Source organism: Heterocephalus glaber, unplaced genomic scaffold (assembly GCF_053883595.1).
Source record: "Heterocephalus glaber isolate CG9 unplaced genomic scaffold, H.glaber_assembly_v1.0 deba00000738, whole genome shotgun sequence".
In the NCBI taxonomy this organism is placed as follows: domain Eukaryota; kingdom Metazoa; phylum Chordata; class Mammalia; order Rodentia; family Bathyergidae; genus Heterocephalus; species Heterocephalus glaber.
This window is the reverse complement of record NW_028258161.1, coordinates 12,090,625-12,111,920: the sequence shown is the minus strand read 5'-3', so window position 1 is coordinate 12,111,920 and position 21,296 is coordinate 12,090,625. Positions and strand designations below refer to the sequence as shown.

At 42.7% G+C, this 21,296-nt stretch overlaps 1 protein-coding gene across 1 annotated transcript in view; it reads left to right on the top strand.

The window, feature by feature from the left end:
- The window catches only part of Cdc123 (cell division cycle 123), a 60,021-nt gene extending 39,121 nt beyond the window's left edge, over positions 1-20,900 (top strand). Inside the window, exons 7-13 of the mRNA XM_004861822.3 lie at positions 2,967-3,015; positions 6,705-6,780; positions 8,302-8,424; positions 9,275-9,303; positions 16,583-16,711; positions 19,906-20,043; positions 20,617-20,900. Coding sequence (XP_004861879.2) covers positions 2,967-3,015; positions 6,705-6,780; positions 8,302-8,424; positions 9,275-9,303; positions 16,583-16,711; positions 19,906-20,043; positions 20,617-20,643 — 571 coding nt within the window. The 3' untranslated portion in view covers positions 20,644-20,900. The remainder of the gene's footprint in view (positions 1-2,966; positions 3,016-6,704; positions 6,781-8,301; positions 8,425-9,274; positions 9,304-16,582; positions 16,712-19,905; positions 20,044-20,616) is intronic.
- The last annotated feature ends 396 nt before the right edge of the window (positions 20,901-21,296 follow it).

The following is a 21,296-nucleotide window of genomic DNA, read 5'->3' as shown; positions in this document are numbered from 1 at the left end:
ACTTACCTAGATGTTTTAATAACAGCTCTAAAACCTCCATCCTTGAGGAACAGGGTGTAGCATGTGATACAGTTCACTCCCCAGCACTTGTTAGCTCAGCCCTCTGAGCTCTGGTATCCTGGAGTGTTAAGCGTTGATAATATTAGCGGCACTTTCTCATGGAGTTACTGCAAAGATTTAACGAAATGGCAAATGTCAAAGGCTTCATATGATGCCTGCCACGTAATAGATGTTCAGTACTTAAAGCTAGCTAATACAGAGAAAACGCACTGGCTTTTACACAGAACACACGCCGTGTACCTGTTTTTTGCAAGGCAGATTATATCAGTCGGTGCCCAGTTATTAGCAGTGACAGAAGTTCCATTTTCTTGAGATTTTTCAGCTGACCAGATAAACCAAAATTGTTACTGTTCATTGTATATATCACATAATCATGTATTCAGGGAAATCGAAAAACTTTTCAAACTCAGTTTTATTTGTGAATGACTTAAGGCGCTGTTCTTTGGTGGGGGAGAGGGGGTGCTGGGGATGCGAGCTCCACCCTATCCCCAAGGCTTCTTTGGGCCCTGAGTTTGATCTCTTTGGGCCCTGAGTTTGATCTCTTTTATGTGTTGTTTTCATATGTGTATATATGTATTTGTGCCATTTTGCCTTTCTTTCTTTTTTCTTTATGTTGTCAGACCTGCTGATTCCTGTCATTCTTAAAGACTAAAAACTAAAGACAGCCAACTAAATACCTTCTTTTCTCCATGCGACATACCTCTTTCCTACCTTCTACAGTCAAGCTGCTCAGAAGGATGTATTTTTGTTTTCTCAGCACCCATTCAGTCCTGAGTTCTCTGCAATCTAGTTTTACCTTTGTAGGAATACCCTAAAACTGCTCTGACAGGAGTTACCAGATCTAGTAGACAGTCAGTCTTACTTTCTGAGGACATTCGAGTTAGTTCATTATTTTCTTATTGAAACCCTCTTCGACTTGCAGCATATCGTTTCTCATTCCTTTAGCTTCTCTGGCTTCTTTTCTGTTGCTCACTGTTTAATTATTGGTATTCTGCAGGATTCCTTCATCTGCCTAAGGTGATTGCATCTACTTCAGCTTTCATAACAGTGTGGTTATTACTTCCAAATAATTGGTTGCCTTCACTTCCTCCCTCTCTTGAGTTTCCTTATTTCCGGTTAGGTACTATATACCTCTGATCTGCCTTTGTTGCTACCCTTCCCCCAAAACTGTCTGATACCGCTGTGCTGTAGAGACATTCTGCATGGCTGTATATAATGATCTTATATATATCTGAGACCTTTATGACTCTACTTTGTTCCCAGATTGGCAAACATGACCCTTCATGATCCAGGTACTTGTGCTGTCCACCATTTCTATCCAGCCCTATCATTTGCCAATTCCTTGCTTGCATTCTGCATCCCGTGATCACTGACTTCCTGTAGTTCTTTGGGCACTGGGAGATGTTTCTGACTTCCCTCCGTGACTTGGCATATTTTTCTTTGCCTAACCTGTGGGCCTCTTCTCAACTGCTGCCTCTCTACCTCCCACACACAGCAGACAGCTCAGTTCTTCCTCTCTGCTGTTGGAATATTTTGTCTTATTTTACCCAGTGTTTTGAAATTCCTTGTCTACTTGTTAGCTTTCTCCCCCAGACCAGCCTACTAAAGGACAAAGGCATCTAAGGCATTTTAGCATGCTAGGTGCTCGGCCCCGTCTTTAGCATAGGTTAATAAATGGTCCACAATATTGTTCATGAAACAGGACTTTTACAGGGAGAAGCTTAATGCGGGACAGAATAGTCTTGTCAAAAACATCTTTTTTGGCCAGGGATTTAGTGCAGTGGTTCCGCCACCTGCCTCGCAAGCACAAGGACCTGAGTTCGATCCCCAGTACCAAAAAAAATCTTTTTTAAAAGTGGCATGTGGGAGAATGTAGACTGACTCTGTGTGAAATGATGAATGCAGAAGTGGACTGCCCGCTGGCCCTGCTGTAGGATGAACCCAATGAGAATGTGTGAAATGACAGTGCCCTCTGCCTTTGTCAAGAGTATGGAGCTAAGCAGCTTGATTTATAGTCCTGGCTTGGTTGATCAATTTGGATTCTTTCAGTTCTTGGCTTCTTTACCTTTTGACAGCAAAATGGTTTACACCATATTCATGGTATAAGAGCTCACAACTTTATTTTGCAGTGCTTAGGCAATGCATAGCATCAAAAGTGCTTAATAAATGTTTTTATCATTGAATCTGAATTATGTCAGGTAAAAGGCCGAAAACCAAGACCAGACCGGGCCACAACAAGCCCTTATCGGGAATAGATCTGCCGGGCTGTCTCTGAACAAAGGAGAGACAAAAGCAATATGGCCGGGGCAGGGGGAGTCTTTTATAGAGACTGGGGTGGGACTTGTAGGGGCTGAGGTGGGGTTGAGTGAGGTAGTGACTAGGGAGTGGAGGAGCCAGTGATGTCACTAGGTGGTAGGAGGTGAGCGAGTATTAGGTTACTTTCTAGGCGGGAACAGGGTCATGCTGGGAAGAAGGGTTTGTTCTTTGGTGGGAGCAGCCATCTTGGCATGACGTCACACAGGGGAGGGGGCAAGGCACCATAGGAAGAGGGCAGCTACTATACATAATAACTGCTGAGGTAGTGGGAGACCTATCAGATTAGTCCCTTTCTGGATCCTTTTAATAAAACCCAACTCATGTTAAATATTAGTAAGTATGATAGCTGGGTGTAGCGGTGCACACCTGTAATCCCGGCACTTGGGAGGCTGAGGCAGGAGGATTGCCATGCATTTTGAGGCCAGCCTGGGCTACACAGGGAGTTCAAGGCCAGCCTGAACTACAGAGCAAGACCTTGTCTCAAAAAACCAATAAATATATGCATATACATATGTACTAATATATATATATGTAAGTGTATACATAAAGTAACACAAGAAAAAATTCAGTCGCCTTTTTTCTCTCCAAAGATTTATCCACTGTACTGATGATTCTCCAGATCCTTGTATAGAATATGAGGTAAGAAACTTCTTTTTCCCTCAGTTACATTGATAATCCTAAATGAAGATGGGTTGAAAATTGCTATTTATTCATAAGATAAATGAATGAAATTTTGGATTAATTTCCCTGGGCGCTTAGAACCAAAAAGAATATATACACATACTTACAGAATATAACTGTTTATGATTAAAATAAAACCTTTGCATTTCCCACCCAGCTGAACTAGGTTAAAGTTTTTAATCCAGTATACCAGGAAAAATGGTCATTACCATTTTACCACTTTTGAAGTATTGTTCCTTCATCTTACAAATAACATATAAAAAAAGTAAAATTAGAAGTTAAAAGGCAATTTTATTACAAGTTTTAAGGATTTCAAACATACCAAACCCTGTTGTTATTCCATATCTTCCTTTTGAAAATGTACACACACACACACACACACACACACATCTGTGGAACATGCAGTGTTCTTGGGTACAGCTAACTCAGCTGCCATGAATGAACCTGGACACACTTTCTCCTAAATCTGGGTCCCGGGTTTCAACTACTCCCTTACTAAGTTCTCGCCATCTCACTTGCATGGTCAAAATACAATAATTTGTTTAAGAGAGAATAGCTGTATTTGCTCCATACTTCCAAAACGCTTCATTTTTTTAGCTTTATAATACCAATTAGAATTAGTAATTAAAAAAAGAATCTTTGCTTGCTCCTAGACACTTCTGTATATACACATGCTTTCAAAATCTGTCCCTTGGACCGGGGACGTAGCTCAGTAGTAGGGCACTTGCCTAGCATGGATGAGGCCCCTAGGTTCCAGCCCCAGCGCCACACACACAAAAATTGTCTCCTGACTGGCTGTACTGAATAATTTTTAGTGTGGTTAATATACATTGGCATATCTCCTGTAATTATCTAGTACATGTGAAACATTTAATTTACTATTAAAAATAATAGATCTTAGAGCAGTTGTAATCATAATTTTTATGTACCATTTGTGTTTTTTTCTCTTAATTCTGTAGTGTAAGTATTTCCAGTGTCATAGGTTTTTGTCGCATCATTTATACATTTATAATATATCCATACCTGGTCTTACTGAACACCTATCTATGAAGTACCTGCTGTGTCTTATCATGTACTTGGTTCTGGAAATGCCAAAGATTGTAAACCTTTCACTGAGGCTTAAAATTTGTTGAGATGGCATCATTTACATCCAAGATTTATTTAGCAGTGAGTTGTTCTTTTACTGCTTTTTTGGAAATGCACCATCATCATGGTGGTGCATAAAAGTTAGAACCTAGTTTTAAATCTGCAAAAGTGATATATACTGTAAGTACTTGCAGTGAAATATGTTGCAAGCAGAATTCTATGTATCATATGCTTCTGTGTGTGTGTGTTGTTTTTTTTTTTTTTGGTACCTGGGATCGAACTTGGGACCTTGCACTTGCAAGACAGCCACCGGAACCACTGAGCTAAATCCCCGGTCTGACTGTATATTTTAAAAATATATCCACATGTGATATCCTTACATATTTATAGAATATCTGGAAAGACACAAGAAATTGATAGCACTAGTTGCCTCTGAGGAAGAAGACAAAAGGACTGATAAGGGAGAGAGATTCACCTTTTCCTGTTTTGTTTTTTAAAAAAGTAACTATAATATACTGTATATAATGTATAAAAATTATTTTGATAGAGTTTGCACATTTCCCAAAAAATTAGTGAGGTATAATTGTTTTATTAAATTGCTAAATAAAAACTACTGTAGCCATTTTATACACACACAACCTCATTACCTTTTTGGTAACTAAGTACTGTATGATATTTTAGTTTGGGATTCTTCATTTAATTATTTGATTTTTAAATTTTCAATTATTTAATTTTAAAATATGACATATAAAAGGCTTAACCAAGAGCCCAGTAATGAAATGGTGCATTTTACATTTCTAAGACATATTTCTAAAAAGTTTCCTTCTGATAAAACTTATTACCAAAAATTTAAAAGCAGAAGAAAATATAGGGAATGTATCACCCAGTTATATCCTCAGTATTAACAATGTGGTCTTAAATTTCCCCTTCTTGATTGTATGTATATGTGTATACTATAAATACCTTGCATACCATTTTGGAGCTTTTTAAAAATTACAATGTGACCATTTTCCTAGGTTATTTTCAATATATATTTTAGTGGCTGCTTATCTATGTATTTGCTGTTTTCCTTAATAAACATTACATTTGCATCTGCTGTATTTTACATACTTGTGCTGGTTGCAGAAGGATGAGTAAAACCCAGTTCCTTGCCCTTAGCTCACTTACAAGCTGGGAGGGAAGAGAGACAAATATCAGACTGTCGTGGTACTGTGTAACATGAGATGAGTTATGGACAGGGAAGGTGTGGAGGGCTGGGATATAGGGATCTCTGGCTTTTCCCTAGCAGGTGTAAGGCCTTGGGTTTAATTCTGAGTACTGAAGAAAAATAAAGGGAGGGAGGAAGCAAGAGAAGATACTGAGCCCTCCCCACAAATGTTTTCGGGGAATGATGCCTAGGGTAATTCCAGTTCTGACTCGCAGGTCTTGAAGGGCAGAGAGGCGTGTCCAGGATGAAGGAAGGCGGGGTTGCCAGCTGCTTTTCACCAGTTAAGGCTACAAAGGACTGGACTGGTTGGGCTGGGCATGGAGGAGTGCACCTGTAATCCCAGCTCCTCAGGAGACTGAAGCAGCAAGATTGCAGTTTTGAGCCCAAGCAATTTAGTGAAAGCATGTTTCAAAAATTTTGTTGTTGTTGTTGTGGTTTGTTTGTTTTACTGTTTTGAAGTTCAAGCTGGCCTTGAACTCACTATGTAGCCCAGGCTGGTCTTAAACTCAAGACGATCCTCCTGCCTCAACCTCCTAAGTGCTGGGATGTGTGCCACCATGCCCGGCTTCTGTCTCAAAATTTAAAAAATCAAATTTTAAAAACCAGAGGGGCGCTGGGGATGTAGGTCATTGTTTCCTGGAATCAGTTCCCTACACTGGGGAGAAAAAGGAGTAGGACTGATAATCTGCAAAGACGAAAATAGAAGAATACATTTGTCAAGTATAGTTTTCCTAAAGTTGTAACAATTCAGTATAAATGAAAGTTCATAATAATTTATTAATACTAATTGTGACCTGATCCCTGGTATAAATGGTTTACTGTAAAATAATACGAAAAACCATGGAAGAATTGATTATATGATTCTTCAAGATAATTAATAATTTTATCAGAGTTAGATTACCAAATAGTGCTTAAAGTGGATCACTTTGAGAGTTGTGTGTGTTGCCGTCGATCAAATCCAGGGCATGCATACAAGGCAAGTACATTACCACTGAGCTATAATCCCAGCTTTGAAATTTTTTTTTATATTAAAAAGTACAAAACATTACAGGGCCACATACGGCATAGTCACGGTAAGATTTTACTTAGTCATCCTCGGCACTCACTGTGTGCTGTGTTAGAGCTCTCAGAATGATGCGTAAATAGCAACGGTCCATTTCTGCCCTAAACGGTTTTAGCAGTTTCCCCTCTTTGGTAGAATAATGGATCACAGCTCTGTTCCCTAAATCTTGTGTTTGGATACTACATTGTTTTGAATCATTTTAATGGCAATCATTAAGAAATAATCTTGGCATGACATTGTCTGTTAGACCTTCTTGCATAGTTATGTTCCGTTCTTTTCCCTTGTCTACAGCTTGTTCTCAGAAAATGGTGTGAATTAATTCCTGGGGCTGAGTTCCGGTGTTTTGTCAAGGAAAACAAGCTTATCGGTGAGTTTACTCTTGAAAGTAATCTTAGAAGACAGCAGTACCATGGCCATAATTGTCAGGATTTCAATCTTTTTATGGCTGAATAGTATTCCATTGTGTAAATATACAAATTTGATCATTAGACATTGAATATATCTCAAAACATCATGCTGTACCCAAATATGTACAGTTATTACGTGTTAATTTAAAATAAAACCAAAGAAGACCAGCTTTTGATGGAATGCAGCGTCTAGCCTTAGGATAGGGTTATGAGTCAGTTTGCATCCGAGGTGCCCCTCCACCCAGCAGGTGCTGACTGGAGTATTAATGTTGGTGAGCGTCCTGAGCTCCTGTCACTCTCCACAGAAAGAGGTAGTTTTGTGAATTGTCGTGTCTGTCTGGGCTCGAGATGAAAGCGACGGTTATTGCCATCCCCAATTTGGCATACGTATAACAGTACTTGCTTTCTGTTTGAAACTTTGCAAGTATTGCTAGCAATGACTTGTAGCATCATGAAAATCCAAGCTTTTGAACCTTTATTTCTATTAGTAAGGCACTATTTATTTTTCTAGCAAAAGAAAGTATGTGGAAAAATGAGTTAGTTATTCTGTCACCCATTTTCTTTCCACTTGGGTTACTATTCTGTTTGCGGTGATTCATACAAGTTAAATACAGAAGATAATTTATTCTTAAACTTTTGTCTCTGCGTGTTTTCTGTGAAGTAAAACTTATCATTATTGATCAAGAAAAGTGTAATTTGAATTGATACAAATCCACAGTATTCATTGATGTGATGTTGATGTTTATTAACATAATTAAAAGAAACTTGGGGCAATTTAATTTTTCACTTTGTTAAATATTCCTGAAAAAACTGCTGTGTGTGCTGAAGAAGGGAGTTACACTGGCATACGAGTAAGGAAGTAGAGCTTCTATTTCAGAGCGGAGCCTTTCCTCTGGGTCTTGGGCATATTTGGGGAGTTCATTGAGTAGTCCCTTTAGTACATTTGGAATAATATCAGCAAGTCACTTTGAAACTGTTTACGTTTCCATCGCTTGAAAGAGCAGACTTGTGAAGCCAGAGTCACACATATAAATAAACAAGAAAACCAGCTTCTGTGACGTTCAGTACGACTATGGCAAGCATATGGTGAGGAATATTTTAAATTTCCCCCCAAAATGTGGAAAAGAACACCAATTTTTAGAGACTTTCTTGGAAAAATTAAAGCACCAGCAGTTGACTATATGTGCAAGTTTAAATTATTACTGTCATTTTTTACATAAGAAACCTTTTTATGACTGAATTCTTTCCAGTGTGCTAAATTTAAAAAAAAAGAACTATTTCTAAAAGTAAGGATGTATATAGTAATATGGAACTTCAGGATTCATCTATCCATATCAGGATTCATCTATCCATATAATCTTTACAAATGAGTAGTGTCTGATTAATCTTTTGACTTTAATAGTTTTCTTAAAAGTTCATAGCACATGTTTTTTTTTTTAAAGAATATTGTATAATAACAATATAAAATATTTTCTTGTCAGGCATTTCTCAGAGGGACTACACACAATACTATGATCATATTTCTAAACGAAAGGAAGAAATTTGCAGATGCATACAAGACTTTTTCAGGAAGCACATCCAGTATAAATTCTTAGATGAAGACTGTAAGTATTCTTGTTGACACATTGCAGTGAGATGAAGTGCATATGTAACTGAACCTGATTTTACATGGTGCATGGTTTAAATACTGGCTTTGAAGTGCTGTGTTACTAGTTGATGTTGCTGATGGTTTCCATATTAATTTCACCTTACTGAGTAGAACCCATTCTTCATGCCGAGGCACATCTTTGTCCTGTCGTTCTAGATGTTTGTATATTTTAGTGTCCATCTAGAGAACAGAGTGCACCTACCTTTCTAGCATCTGTGTTTGAATGGTAAAGGACAGCACTTACATAGTAAACCTTTGAAGTTGTTTTTAAGAATTGAAAGGTATGTAGTATATAAGAGAATTTTCATACATCTTAAAAATTATATCTGCTGTGATGTACTTTTTCTCTACTTGCCAAGACTCTTTGGCAAATTTGATTTTAAAAGTGTGACTCATGCCATCAGTGTAATTAGATTTCATGCTTTAGTGTTACAGATTTACTCCTTTCATTTTCCAAATAGTGGTGTGGTGTATGCTCCTGTCCCGAGTACTTTCCTCGGCGATAGCTTCATTCCAGGACAGCCAGTTACAATAATGGTGAATTGGCTGAGATAATGTTGGTGTTCTGTTTGAATTTTCAAATACAGAGGAATATTACAGTTGAGGATAGAGAAACAGAAGACAAATTACATTAAAAATCGGTGCAGAGTACTTTTTGATGTCTGAAGTTTTGAGATTTAGAAGCATTAAGTACTCATGGTCAGTTATATTCTGCTGTGTTTAGTAATAAAATGTACTTTAGTTTTCAGAATTTACATCCATGAAAATATTAGTTCACTAGTAACTGAGTTTTTTCTCCTTTGCAGTCGTATTTGATATATACAGAGACAGTAGGGTAAGTAAAAACTATATTTGATATGCTCTAAAATCAGGGCTGGCCTTGCAAGGCCAGTGCACAGCCATTGTGTGTAAGGGACGACTGCTCACAACACAAGTCCCCAAACCATCGAAGGTTTGTGAAATTCGCAATGGCCAGGAATCTCACCTTAAAGTACACGTAACATAGGAGACATGTCTGAAGTAACAATATACCACAAGTTGGGGGATTATTAATGGAACAGGTGGATAAATGACTCCCTACACCCTTCTTTACACTGTTATCAGGGGTCTAGGGCCATTTCAAATAGTTCATTTTGCACACTTAAATGACCAGGAGTCTGATATTTTGGCTGTTATTTTTAGTCAACTAAAAGATTCTTAGCCTGATTTGAATCACTTTTTTCTTGCCACTAAACATAGAGTTAGTTTACATTTATTTTTTAAAACTGTTTCCTTAATTTAATTTTTAATTTCTATTTTAACTGAGCCATAAAAACATGAGAAGTGCACATTCATGGTGTACCTTGCGATATTTCAGTACGTATGTACATTGTGTGATGTTTACATCAGGGTAAGTGTATCTCCTGGAATATTTATCACTTCTTCAGAACCCTTTCTTGCGGTTCTCTGGACAGTCCACTGTCACTGCCTGTGTCGCCCTGCTGTCCAGTAGCGCAGCAGAGCCTCGGCACTCGGCGGCCAGCCCACTCAGCCCGCTCCCCAGCCTCAGGGACCTCCATTCTTCTCCCAACCCGGGCCTCACTCGCGTGAGAGCACAGGTGTTCTTCTTTCTGTGCCGGCCGGGCGTATCTCACTTGACAGTCTGGTGTCTGGCTCCACCTGCGTTACTCCCAGCAAGGGTCCCCTTCTTAGGGCTCAGTGGTCGTCGGCTGTGTGTGTACCCTGTTTGTTTTGTCCTCTCACCAGTTGACGGACCTTAGGTTGTTTTCATTTCTTGGCAACGGCGAGTAGTGCTGTAATGAACCTGGGAGTGCAGATGTCTCCTCGACATACTGATTTCATTGCTCTTGGATCTACACCCAGGCACGGGATGCCGGATCAGATGGTAGTTCTATTTTTAATTTTTTGAAGAAATTCCATACTGTTTTCCATAATAGCTGCACTAATCTCGGTTCCCACCAACAGTGCACAAGGTTTCCCTTTTCTCCATGTCCTCTCTAGCCTCTTTGTGTTTCTGTTGACAGCCATTCCGGCCGAGTGAGAGGATAGATCGCATGTCGTAGCTTTATCTACATGTCCCTAAATGTGATGTTGAGCATTTTTTCATGTATCTTTGGCTATTTGAATGACTTCTCTTTTTTTTTTTGGTACTGGGGATCGAACTTGGGACCTTGTGCTTGAGAGGCAGGCAGCAGGACCACTGATCTAAATCCCCCGCATGTGTGACTTCTTTTGAAAAATACCTAGCATTTAAAAAATCTTAAAAGTGATAAAAACTTATGTAATGAAAAGAAAAGAAAAAGCCAAGACACACAATCTTGTCAGAGAACGTTAAGTTGCTGAATGTCGGTCGCCCTGCGATTGCTGCTCACCGACTGAGCTGTTGAGAGGTGTAGGTTGTTTTCTAATACGCTGCTCCCCTGCTTGCCAGCCTCGCGGGGGTGATGTGCCAAGTCACCTGTGAGTCACTTTCTGAACCAAAAGGTATGGTCCAAAACAACGGCTACGTGTCGATTAAGTCAAAGACATCACTTTGTTTTCACTTTTCTGTCTTGGAGGATGATGGTTGCTATTAAGAGTTAGAAGGCTATAAAATGAGATTAGGCAAAGAGAAATAAAACTTGGCCAAGTTTCAGCTGTGTGGAAACATACCTCAGAAACGGATGGGAAGCTGGTATGATGGAATGGACAGATGCGCTTTTTATTGTAGTCAGCGGCTGCTCACTCACATCTCAGCGCACCACTCCCACAGCCAACGCTAATGGAGAGTCTCTGAGGTGCCAGACGCTCCGCTGAGCTTCAGGCAGGACCAGCGACCCGGAAGGAGTTTGTGTGTAGGGGAGGCAGAAGGCAATGGCCTGGGGCAGGCAGTATCAAGGCAGTTAGTGAGGGACTAGACCAACCCGCTGTCTCGAGTGTACCCATTTCTCAGAAGGGCTTTATTCTCCCTTAAGTCAGTCTCTTCAGCCCTGTAATCCTGTGAGGTATGTGCTGCCTGCCTGCCCACACTGTGCTGAAACTGAGGCGGCTGCTTTGTATGTTGGCAGTTGAGATGTTGGCATTTGCCAAGATGTCTCAGTACATCCCTGGAACGTGTAGCAATCTGTTGTAATTCAGTAGGGCCGACAGGTAGACGCAGATGTTTAACTTGTAAAGTTAAAGAATCTTTTACAGTGAAGTTGGACATGCACATAAATAATCACTGCCGTATAAACTTGCAGAACTGAAACTAGTTACATTTTTACAAGTGAGAAACATGCCAGTACAAACATCCTGACAGTTTCTGTTGAGAGATTTAAACCATATTGAAAAACTCATTTGCATTTACTCGGTGGCACTTGTATCAGAGTTTGTTAGTCACTTTCTTGGCTATGTTATTTTTTGGCTGTTCATGTAGAAAGCTCATTCTTCTCTTCTGTGTGGTCTCCTGCCTGAACTGTAGCTGAGTTGTGTCCACTCCCCTACTGTGGCTGGGCCGGCTGACGCTGTGTGCGCACCGCCCTGGCACCTCACCACGCGCCAGCCCAGGTGATGTGTCTGGTCCTCACCTTGGCATTGTTGAAATTAGTTTCACAGCTTGGCGTCTCTTCTATAATGTTCCGCGCGTGACTTAAAGTGCACTTTCTGATGTCTGAAGCGCTGTGTAGGTGTCTTTCCACTAACCTTGTTAAAGTCACCTACATTGTGTAGATGAATGATGGGTGAAGTTCCTTCAAAATAATGCACATTCAGGCAAGTGGACAGAACAAGACTGGCCAGGAACTGACTGTGGGACTGAGTAGGGAAGGGGCTGTTTATGCTGTTTCTCTGCTCTCTCTATGTTTAGGCTTTTCCACAGCCGGCTGTTGTTGTCTTGTTTGTCATTTGTTTTCTGTTTTGCCCTGCAGGGGAGGGACCTGGGGCTCACTGATGCCGCCACATGCTTTAACCTTCCCATGTTTAAAACTAAAAACTGAAAAAAAATGTCTTTCCTAATTTTCTGTCTACCAGTGTTGTTGGTTACTGAACAAGCTATGTTAAAATCTCTTGCTTTCTGATTCTGTTGTCTTTTGTACAAAGTGCCTTAAGGTTATGTTCTTGGAAAATGCTGGTAAAGTTGGTTTCGTTTTCTGGGTGAGTTCTCATCATAGCAAAGGGACCCTTTCCATTCCTGACAATAATACTGTACATTATTAAAGCGTATTTTGTCTAAATTATTATGAATATGGGGGCGGTTTCTTAGAGTTTATCTTTTTCCATCCTCTTATTTTTAGCTGCTGTGTTCTAAGTGTGTACATGTATCTTGTAAATAGCCCTTTTTCCCCTGTGTTTTGGAGACAGGATCTCCTTTTGTAACCCCGGGTGGCCTTGAACTCCAGATCCTCCTGCCCCAGCCTCCCGGGCTGGGATTTCGGGTGTGTGCCACCACCCCAGGCTACAGATAGCATTTTATTGGGTTTGTTTTTCTAATCACTAACAAGTTCAGGTTTTAACCAGTGAGTTTGGCTTATATTTATTGTATTTGATATTTTTTTTCCAAAACCTTTTGAGTTTCCTATTTGCTTCGGGTTTTTCCCCCTTTTATTTAGATTACTGAATATTCTCACTTCTTTCCATACCTCTCTCCCCGTGATTTTGATGTTTTATGTTATTTTGTTAGTCACCATTAAATCTTTTTTTTTTTTTTCCTCAGTACCAGGGATCAAACGCCAGACCTCGCACTTGCCAGGCAGGCACGGCACCACTGAGCTACATCCTGTAGTCACCATTAAATCTTAATGTGGATCTTTAATAAAAGTTAATTTCACTCCCATTTGCCCTCACAATATGAAGGCCTCAAAACACTAATTTCTACCACCCACTCTTGCCTCATGGGTGATTTGTGATGTTTTATTTCCACCTTGTTTCTCTCCCTCCAAATTAATTGTTATTGTTGATATTTAGGTGTTTTTGTTCACCAGTGCTTCATCCCTCTAGCTACTTTCTGGAACTGTTGCTTCATATTTTTTCTATTTTGCTTATTTTCCTTAAAATACAAGACTTCTTTATATATTACAAAAATTAAGCCTCTGTGATTAGTCTTTTGCCACAAAGAAAATCAAATATGCTATTCATTGATTTTACAGCTTCTAAATTTTATTAATAATTTTTAAAAATACATCCTGATTTTTTTCCTAGACCTTTTATGATTTCTTGTTTTACATTTGAGCCTTTGATGTGTTTGGCATTTTCCTGTTTGTCTGTCTGATGCAGTATATTAACCCCGCCTTGGCTTCTTCTAGACGTTCACTCAGTAGTCCTCACCCCATGTCTTCCTCTTCCTGTCACTCAGATCCATGTTGACTCCCTGCAGGGCCTCATCCATGTGGATGTTTGCTTTGATTTTATAAATCAGTTTATTTTACTTTGAGCTCATCTTTAGTGGACTCATATTTTCATTTGTGAGAATTCCAAAGATCCTAAATTTCGAATTTTCATTTGCTTCTCCCATGTTCTCAGAACCTCATCAGAGAAAGACAAGGGGAGTGCGTCCCCTCCCCATCAGTGGGGTCTCTTCTTGTGCTGCCTCGGAAGGCTGCAGCCCTCCACCGTCTTGGTCATGTCCTGGTTCTGCTTCCTTTCCTTGTGGCCACCCCGAGTCTCGTGTGCACACTGGAGCTTATGCCCGGCTCCTGGAAGAAAGGCCTCCGAAGGCTCCCACGGCTCAGTTTATGTCTTTACCTCTGTTTTAGGTTCCTCTTTCTTCCTAGTGCCTGGTGATTCCCTTTTTTTCCTCCTAATCACATTTACAGATTTTAAAGGATTGTTTTAAATTTCATCCAGTTTGGAACAGGAGCCCTTTAAAGTTACCTTATTGCTGGAGTCCGCTGTGTATTTTATACACAACCAAAATAACTTGTCCCCAGAATGGGCCGTTATTACAAGACCTTTGTGCAAGTCTGGGCTTTTGTGATTTTTGTTTAGATTTGTTTAAGACATGGTCTCACTATGTAGCCCAGGCTGGTGCCTTAGCCTCCCTGCTACCGTGATTACGGGCATGCTGCTCTTGTTTTTATTATCCTTGTTTTCCTCTGAAATAATCAGCTTTCCCTTCCAGCCTCTTCCCAGGTCATCACCACTATTACCCTTTAAATTCCAGGTTAGCTTATGAAACATTTTCAGCCTCCCCTGGCATCAGGTTCTCTTGTTCCACTAGTCTCATAATAACCCAACCAAGCAGAACACCCTGCATAGTAGCCCGTGGGTGCTTCTGATCTAAGCTGAGCTCACTGAAGCAATAGTTTCTGTGTCACTGATCTTACATCCTGATGCCTGGCAGTGTCTGTTACACAGGTTGATTTGGGTGGGTGGTCATTGGTTGACACAAGGAGCATTTGTCTGACTGCCCTGTTCTTACGAATTGCCCTAAAACAAGATTAATTTCTCAGGATGTCTTCTGCTTGAGTTATCACAGGAAAAACATGTTATAACTCCAGAATGCTAAGCCTTGTAGTTTATGCCTGGCTAATGGGTTGTTTGTTGTTGTGATTTTGTTTTTGTAGTAGAGGTTGGCTTCCGAACCACAGGGGAAGCTGCCGAGTAACACTGGTCATTTGGTTTGATGTTCAGTTTGGTTTGTTTTTTGCCATGTGGCGTATTTTTAGTTCATAGAGCTCAATATTCCTCTACTAACAGGTACAGTACACACACCCCCATAATGATGAGATGGTTTTACTGGTTATAAAAAGTTTAGTAGCAGGGATTTGGAGGTTAGGAAGATATACATTTTCTTCAAATAACATACAGTGCATCAAAGCTGTCTTCATAACAGTTCCCCAAAGCAAAGCTGACATCAATCCAGGAAATTGATTGATGGGCTGATATTATTTCACAGGCCCAAAAATGGAGAAGTGGGTGCTGAGCTGATGACTCATAGCAAACAACTCACATGGCAAGAGGAATCTGCAGGATTTCTTGTGGGGGCTGTGTAAAATGCAAACCTTGCCTGCCATGTGGTGACAATTCTCGTAGTGATTGGGTGACTAGAGGTTTCTGATGTTTGAAGCAAGTGCTACCAAGATGTCTTATCTTCCTGGAAACTTTAACCCAGGTGAGAAGCTGTACTAGGCGTGTCCAGTTTTACACACCCATCTCAGGCCATGACAGCTCTCCTGTTACCGGAAAAAAATCCAGTTATTATTGATGACAACAGTGCAAATGTGTGGCTGTCTCAGTGCGAAAACCAAGAGGAGCAAAGGTAGAAATTTCAAGGAAACGAGTATCTATGTCTCTGCTCCAGCGTGCTTGGCCTCACTCCCTGGCAGAGTGGCACAGGTCCTTGGCTCTGGTTGCTTGGTGCCGGGCCCATTTCCACTCAGCTGCTCTCGACCCTACCTCAGAGCAGGCTGAGCAGGTCAGGGTGTTCTCTCCCTGAGGCCAGCGGCTGCTGGATGCCCACCTGCGTTCCAGCAGTCGGAGAAGGTCAGCATCTCAAAGGTTCCTGTGTTCTTTTCATCTCCCCTTCACATGTCCAGCTCTGTCATACACACAAAACAAGTACTACAGTGACATTTAAAGAAAATGAGCATTTCCAAACTTCTTTCAACCTTTTTATCCCTGTGCTTCTTGGAGTCTGTGCAAAACAACACTCCACCTTGGCTGCAGCCTTTGGGAGGGGCCTGGGGCTCTGGGAGCTGCTGTCTGCTCCTTGCGGGTTGAGTTAGCACATAACGTTTTGGTCACACTGTGTGGCAAGTGAGCTCTCCTGCTTGGATTTTTGACCTGAAATTCTAACAAACACGCAGGAGTTGGAAGCCGTCTTCATCGGGGCCCTTCCCTCCCGGGTCCCTTCTTTGTCTCCACACACACGCAGCCTTCCCTTCAGATTCAAGTCTGTTTGAGGTTGTTTTGGTACCAGGGATCGAACTCCGGACCTTGCACTTAAGAGGCAGGCCTGGTGCCTCTGAGCTACATCGCCAGTCCCCGTGTCAGCTTTATTTGGTCAGGTGGCCCAGTCACACAGGACTTGGAGCAGCTGTCCTGTGAAAGAAGCCGTAATGTGGCTTGATCTTTCAGGGAAAGTAATATCTTTCTAAGAAAACAGTATAGACTGCTTTTATTTTGTACCTGTTAATTTTTGTGTGTCCATATTACAGGGAAAGGTGTGGCTAATTGACTTTAATCCATTTGGTGAAGTCACAGATTCACTGCTGTTTACTTGGGAAGAACTGATATCCGAGAAAAACTTAAAAGGCGATTTTAGCGAAGGAGATGCTCAGGAGCAGGTAAGACATTTTTTAAAAAGATAAAAGGAACCTTTGTAACCCAGTGAAAATGGCTTGTTTGCTTGTTAGACACGGAGTGGGAGTGAGCCGACCCTCTGAGGGGGCGTGTGACACTGGTGCCCACAGGGTGGATTCCCGAGCTGGACGTTTGTATCAAAAAAGAAACCGCGGGTCCTGTTTCTAGTTCTCTCCTGTAGCTTCTGCCCCGGCCACCCCGAGCCCGGGTCGGTCCATGCTCTGTTCACTCAGACCTGAGCCTGCGCTCCGGGCACGGACAGAACGCTGCGTGCTCCTGCGCGGACAGGTTTGAGGTTCCGTGTTCCCCGTTCCGCGTTCCGCTTTCCTGGCGCGGCCCTGGCAGCATTCTCTTCCGTGGTCCACGTGCCCAGTGGCCCCCTCCTCCACCGTCTTCGGCGTCCCCTCTGGTCACGGCAGAGCCTCCACTGCCCTCGGGAAGGAGAATCCAGAGGGAAGTCAGGCAGCCGAGCCCTCATCAGCACTGCACACTGAGCCGCCCCTAAGCCTGACTTCCGCCCCTCGTGCGCCGTCCAGCCCTCTGCAGACAGCTGTGCAGTTTGCTCTTCTCTTCCCCTTTTGCCATCAGGGTGCAGCCTTGGTCAGATCCAGGCCATCTTTACAAAAGAACTTTCTTCAACCATATTTTTTTACATAGCTGTTCTCTCCTTTACCCCACCTTAACAACCAGCTTTTCTTTAAACCAAAATTTTGGCGGCTTTTCCTACCTATACAGGTAGTACATACTTCTTTGCAGTATTTATGGTTTGTTTTGTTTTGTTTCGAAGTCCAGGGCCTTCACACTTAGCTGTATCCGCAGCCCTTTTTCATTTTTTATTTTGAGGTAGGGTATTGCTAAATGCCCTGGGCAAGGCTCCAACCTGCAGTTAGTTCTCTTGCCTCAGCACCCCAGGATGCTGGGATTACAGGCGTGCATGAGCATGCCTGGCCTAATACATGCTTATTTTTAAAGAAAATTGTACAATCGCCTATAACCTGCCACCTGAGAACCACTGTTTATATTTTGGTATATAACATGCATGTACACATACATGCATGTAAACCTTTTTAAATACACAAGATTATGCTACAGTTGTATATCCATATTTTTTCTGGTGCTGGAATTAAACCTCAGGTCTCACCTGGGCTTGGCAAACACTGCCACTGTGCTATGCCCCACTCCAAGCCTTTACATCTTTTAAAATGTTTCAGTTTTACATAATAATCATGTAAGGAAACAAAGGGAGAATTAGAGACAGGACTTGAAATCCTGCCACCTAGAAAGGCCTAGTCACCCTTGCAGCTGGCGTGTCTGCGGGCCCTTTCTGGTGAACACGGCACGTGCTTCTACTCAAGTGGAGCCCTCACAGACCCTGCTGGTCCAGCCTGCTCCGTCGTCCCATGTCGCCACAGCCGGCTTCCGTGGACGCGTCTGCCTGTGCTGCCCGCCGCCTCCCGCCTGCTCAGCCCAAGCCTCGGGCGCAGTCCTTCCTCCCCCGGGCCTCCCCGTTCTCACAGCCTTCCTCCCTTGGCTCCGTCTGTCCGTCCCCCTGCTTTCTGGCTGCTGCTCCGCCTTCCTCGGGAGCGCCTTCCCTTTGCCCATCTGTTCGGAATTCGCTCAGCCTGACTCTGTCCTTGGCCCCTTCTCCAGCCAGACTCGGTTCTGTGTCCCCCCGTGTGGCGCTTGTTTAAGGTGCCTTCTGACAGGGACAGCGCCTCTCCTATGCACGTGCACCTGCGGAGTCCAGCGCAGAATCAGGCCCTCTCTGTGTTTGTTGCATTAAAAAGTGAAAGAATTTTATCCCCACTGGTGTCTTAGACTAGTGAGCCACAACCCTGAGGGACAGGGCCGGCAGGCCTGAGCTGCTCAGTGCAGGTGTTAAACATGAGGGACATGGTTATTGGGTACAAATCGTTTGTACAAGATTATCTCTGTGACCAAATCCTTTATTTACTTATTTCTTCTGAATATTAGAGGTTTGGGTTTGACAGGGAAAGAGGGACCGGTTCCTGATTGCTCCCCTAGCACTCCTCCTGCTCCTCTCCCGGGCCCAGGCCACAGGGACCTGGCCTTCCCTCCCTCCCTCCCTCCCTCTCTCCCTCTCTCTCTCTCTCTCTCTCTCTCCCTCTCTCCCTCCCTCCCTCCCTCCCTCCTTCCCTCCCTCTCTCTCCCTCCCTCCCTCCCACTAGCTAGGGACACAGCCAGGCTTTGCCTCCAGGGCTTAGCGCCAGTCACCACCGTGATGCATTGCTCCCAGGCCACACAGCTGCTTTCCTCACCTGTCCACTTCTCAGCCCAGGGGTCCCATCCCCTTCTTAGCAAGATCCTGTGTGACCACCCTGCTAAAGTCGTCCCCATCGTTGTCCTGATAGAGTTACTGTCCCGGCACTGTTTCGCGAACACTTCGTGGTGCGCGCAGACTTGTCATGTGCTTGCTTGCTTATTGACGGTCTCCCAGTCCCACTTGCCGGTTTATGTCCCACACCTGGAAAGAGATCTGGCTCAGAGCAGGTGTGCGGCCGGCATCCTGTGGGACTCCTCAGCCCTCCCTTCGGGTCCTGACTTGTCTTCCTCGCAGCCCTGCTATGCATCTGCCACCCAGGGAGTCCGAGCCCAAGGCTGCTCTGTCCCTGAAATCCTTGCCAAAGGCAGCATGTAGGTACTGTGTTCCAGATCCTGAGCAAGTACGTGGAAGAATGAGTACGAGGACTTGTTAAACACGAGTCTTGGATTTGCAGTTGTATGTTTGAGAGATGAGCAGTGACCTAAGTACGGAAGAGCAGAGGGTTCAGCGCACCCATTCACCCTCACTGTTCAGTACTCCCTGTGACTGCTTCCCCGCCATGCACCTGTAGGAAACATAGTGTTTATGAAATGTCCTGGCCTTTGTGAGGCTGCGTGAGGCCTGGGCCCACTCATGGCTGCTGCGACCCATATCCACGCACTGGTGGCGCTCAGAGATCACCCTAGCTGCACACGAGACACTTCTGCTTGTTTTCTAATGAATACATGCAATCATTGTAAAATATTAGTGCCCTCTTTTACTTTAGAATCTTATTCTTTCTTCCTTTTCTAGTACAGAAAAGAACATGGTATTGAGGTTGTTATTCTAGGCTATTTTTCAGTTTGAAGAGCAGACCTAAAGGAAACTACAGACTTTGCTGTTCTCCCTTTGAAGGACTCTCCAGCATTCCGCTGCACGAACAGTGAAGTCACGGTCCAGCCCAGCCCCTACCTGAGCTACCAGCTGCCCAAGGACTTCGTAGACCTGTCCACCGGGGAGGACGCCCACAAGCTCATCGATTTTCTCAAGCTGGTAGATACATGTGTATTTAGAAAGCTGGTTGCGGGCTTTTTAATATTTCAGTTTAATCTTGTGCTGCCCAGACTTACTTGATGATAATTAAAAAGTCAGAACTAACCGACTTGGGTCATTTTATAATACAGCGTGGAATGGGATCTGAAGGAGTAATTGATTACAGTGATAGAAAATGTATATGCTTATGAAGTATATGCTTTTTTAAATGTTTTCTTTGTACTGCCTTTAAAGAAGGTCTGGACATTGTCACAGGGCCATGAGCGCAGATGTCTTGTGACTTGGGGAAGCAGGAACATTTGTATTTCTCTGCATGTGTCTGTGTGGCCATGTGTGTACCTGTGACTGAACGAGAAGGAAATACTGGAATCCTTCACCCTAATTGGCCCCCGAATCAAAGTGTCGTAGGAGCCTAATCAGTTGGTTAGGGCATGTTTTCCTGTGATTGCTTTAAGCGCCTCATTTTCAGGGCCTCTAGATAATTACACTTGTTGACAGAACCCAGGATCTTGGCGAAGCAGATGTCCCGATCAGCACGTGCCGTTTCAGTGTACTCTTGGTTTCCTTTGACAGAAAAGAAATCAGCAAGAGGACGACTGAACAGATCGCTAGAGTCCAAGAGCACGTGAGAGGCGAGGGGAGCGTGGCCACTTCCAGAGGCTGCTCACCCACCACAGCTTCAGTGACCCTAGCGGGTGGGCGGGAGGCCAGTGTGGAAATCTGTGGCTTTTCATATTCATGTGCAGTCACCTGCAGAAAGTGGAGGGACTTTGCTACTTGTAAAAATAACCCAATAAATAGATCTTAAACACAGGACACCGTGCTGTTCTGATAATAAAATAACTTTCTATGAAATACCTCGCTGTCCTGGCTCAGTTGATTAAGATTTATGTATATTTCTTGTGCTGCTGTTTTTATACCTGTCAGATTGGAAAATTTATATTTGTGATACAAAAATCGTCTTTCTCAATCATTACTTTTCCTTTAAAAAAAATGAACCTTAGGCCAGCTGTGGTGGTGCACCCCTATAATCTTAGCACTCTGGGAGGCTGAGACAGGAGGATCACAAGTTAAGCCAGCCCAGGCAACCTAGTAAGACTTAGCAAGAACCTAGTAAAAAAGTTTTAAAAAGGGTTAGGGATGTAGCTTAATAGAAAGGCCCTAGGTTCAAACTTCAGTACCACAAAAAGAAAAATAACATTATATTACAATAGGAAATATTTTTTTACCTAAGGGATTTCCATATGATTTTC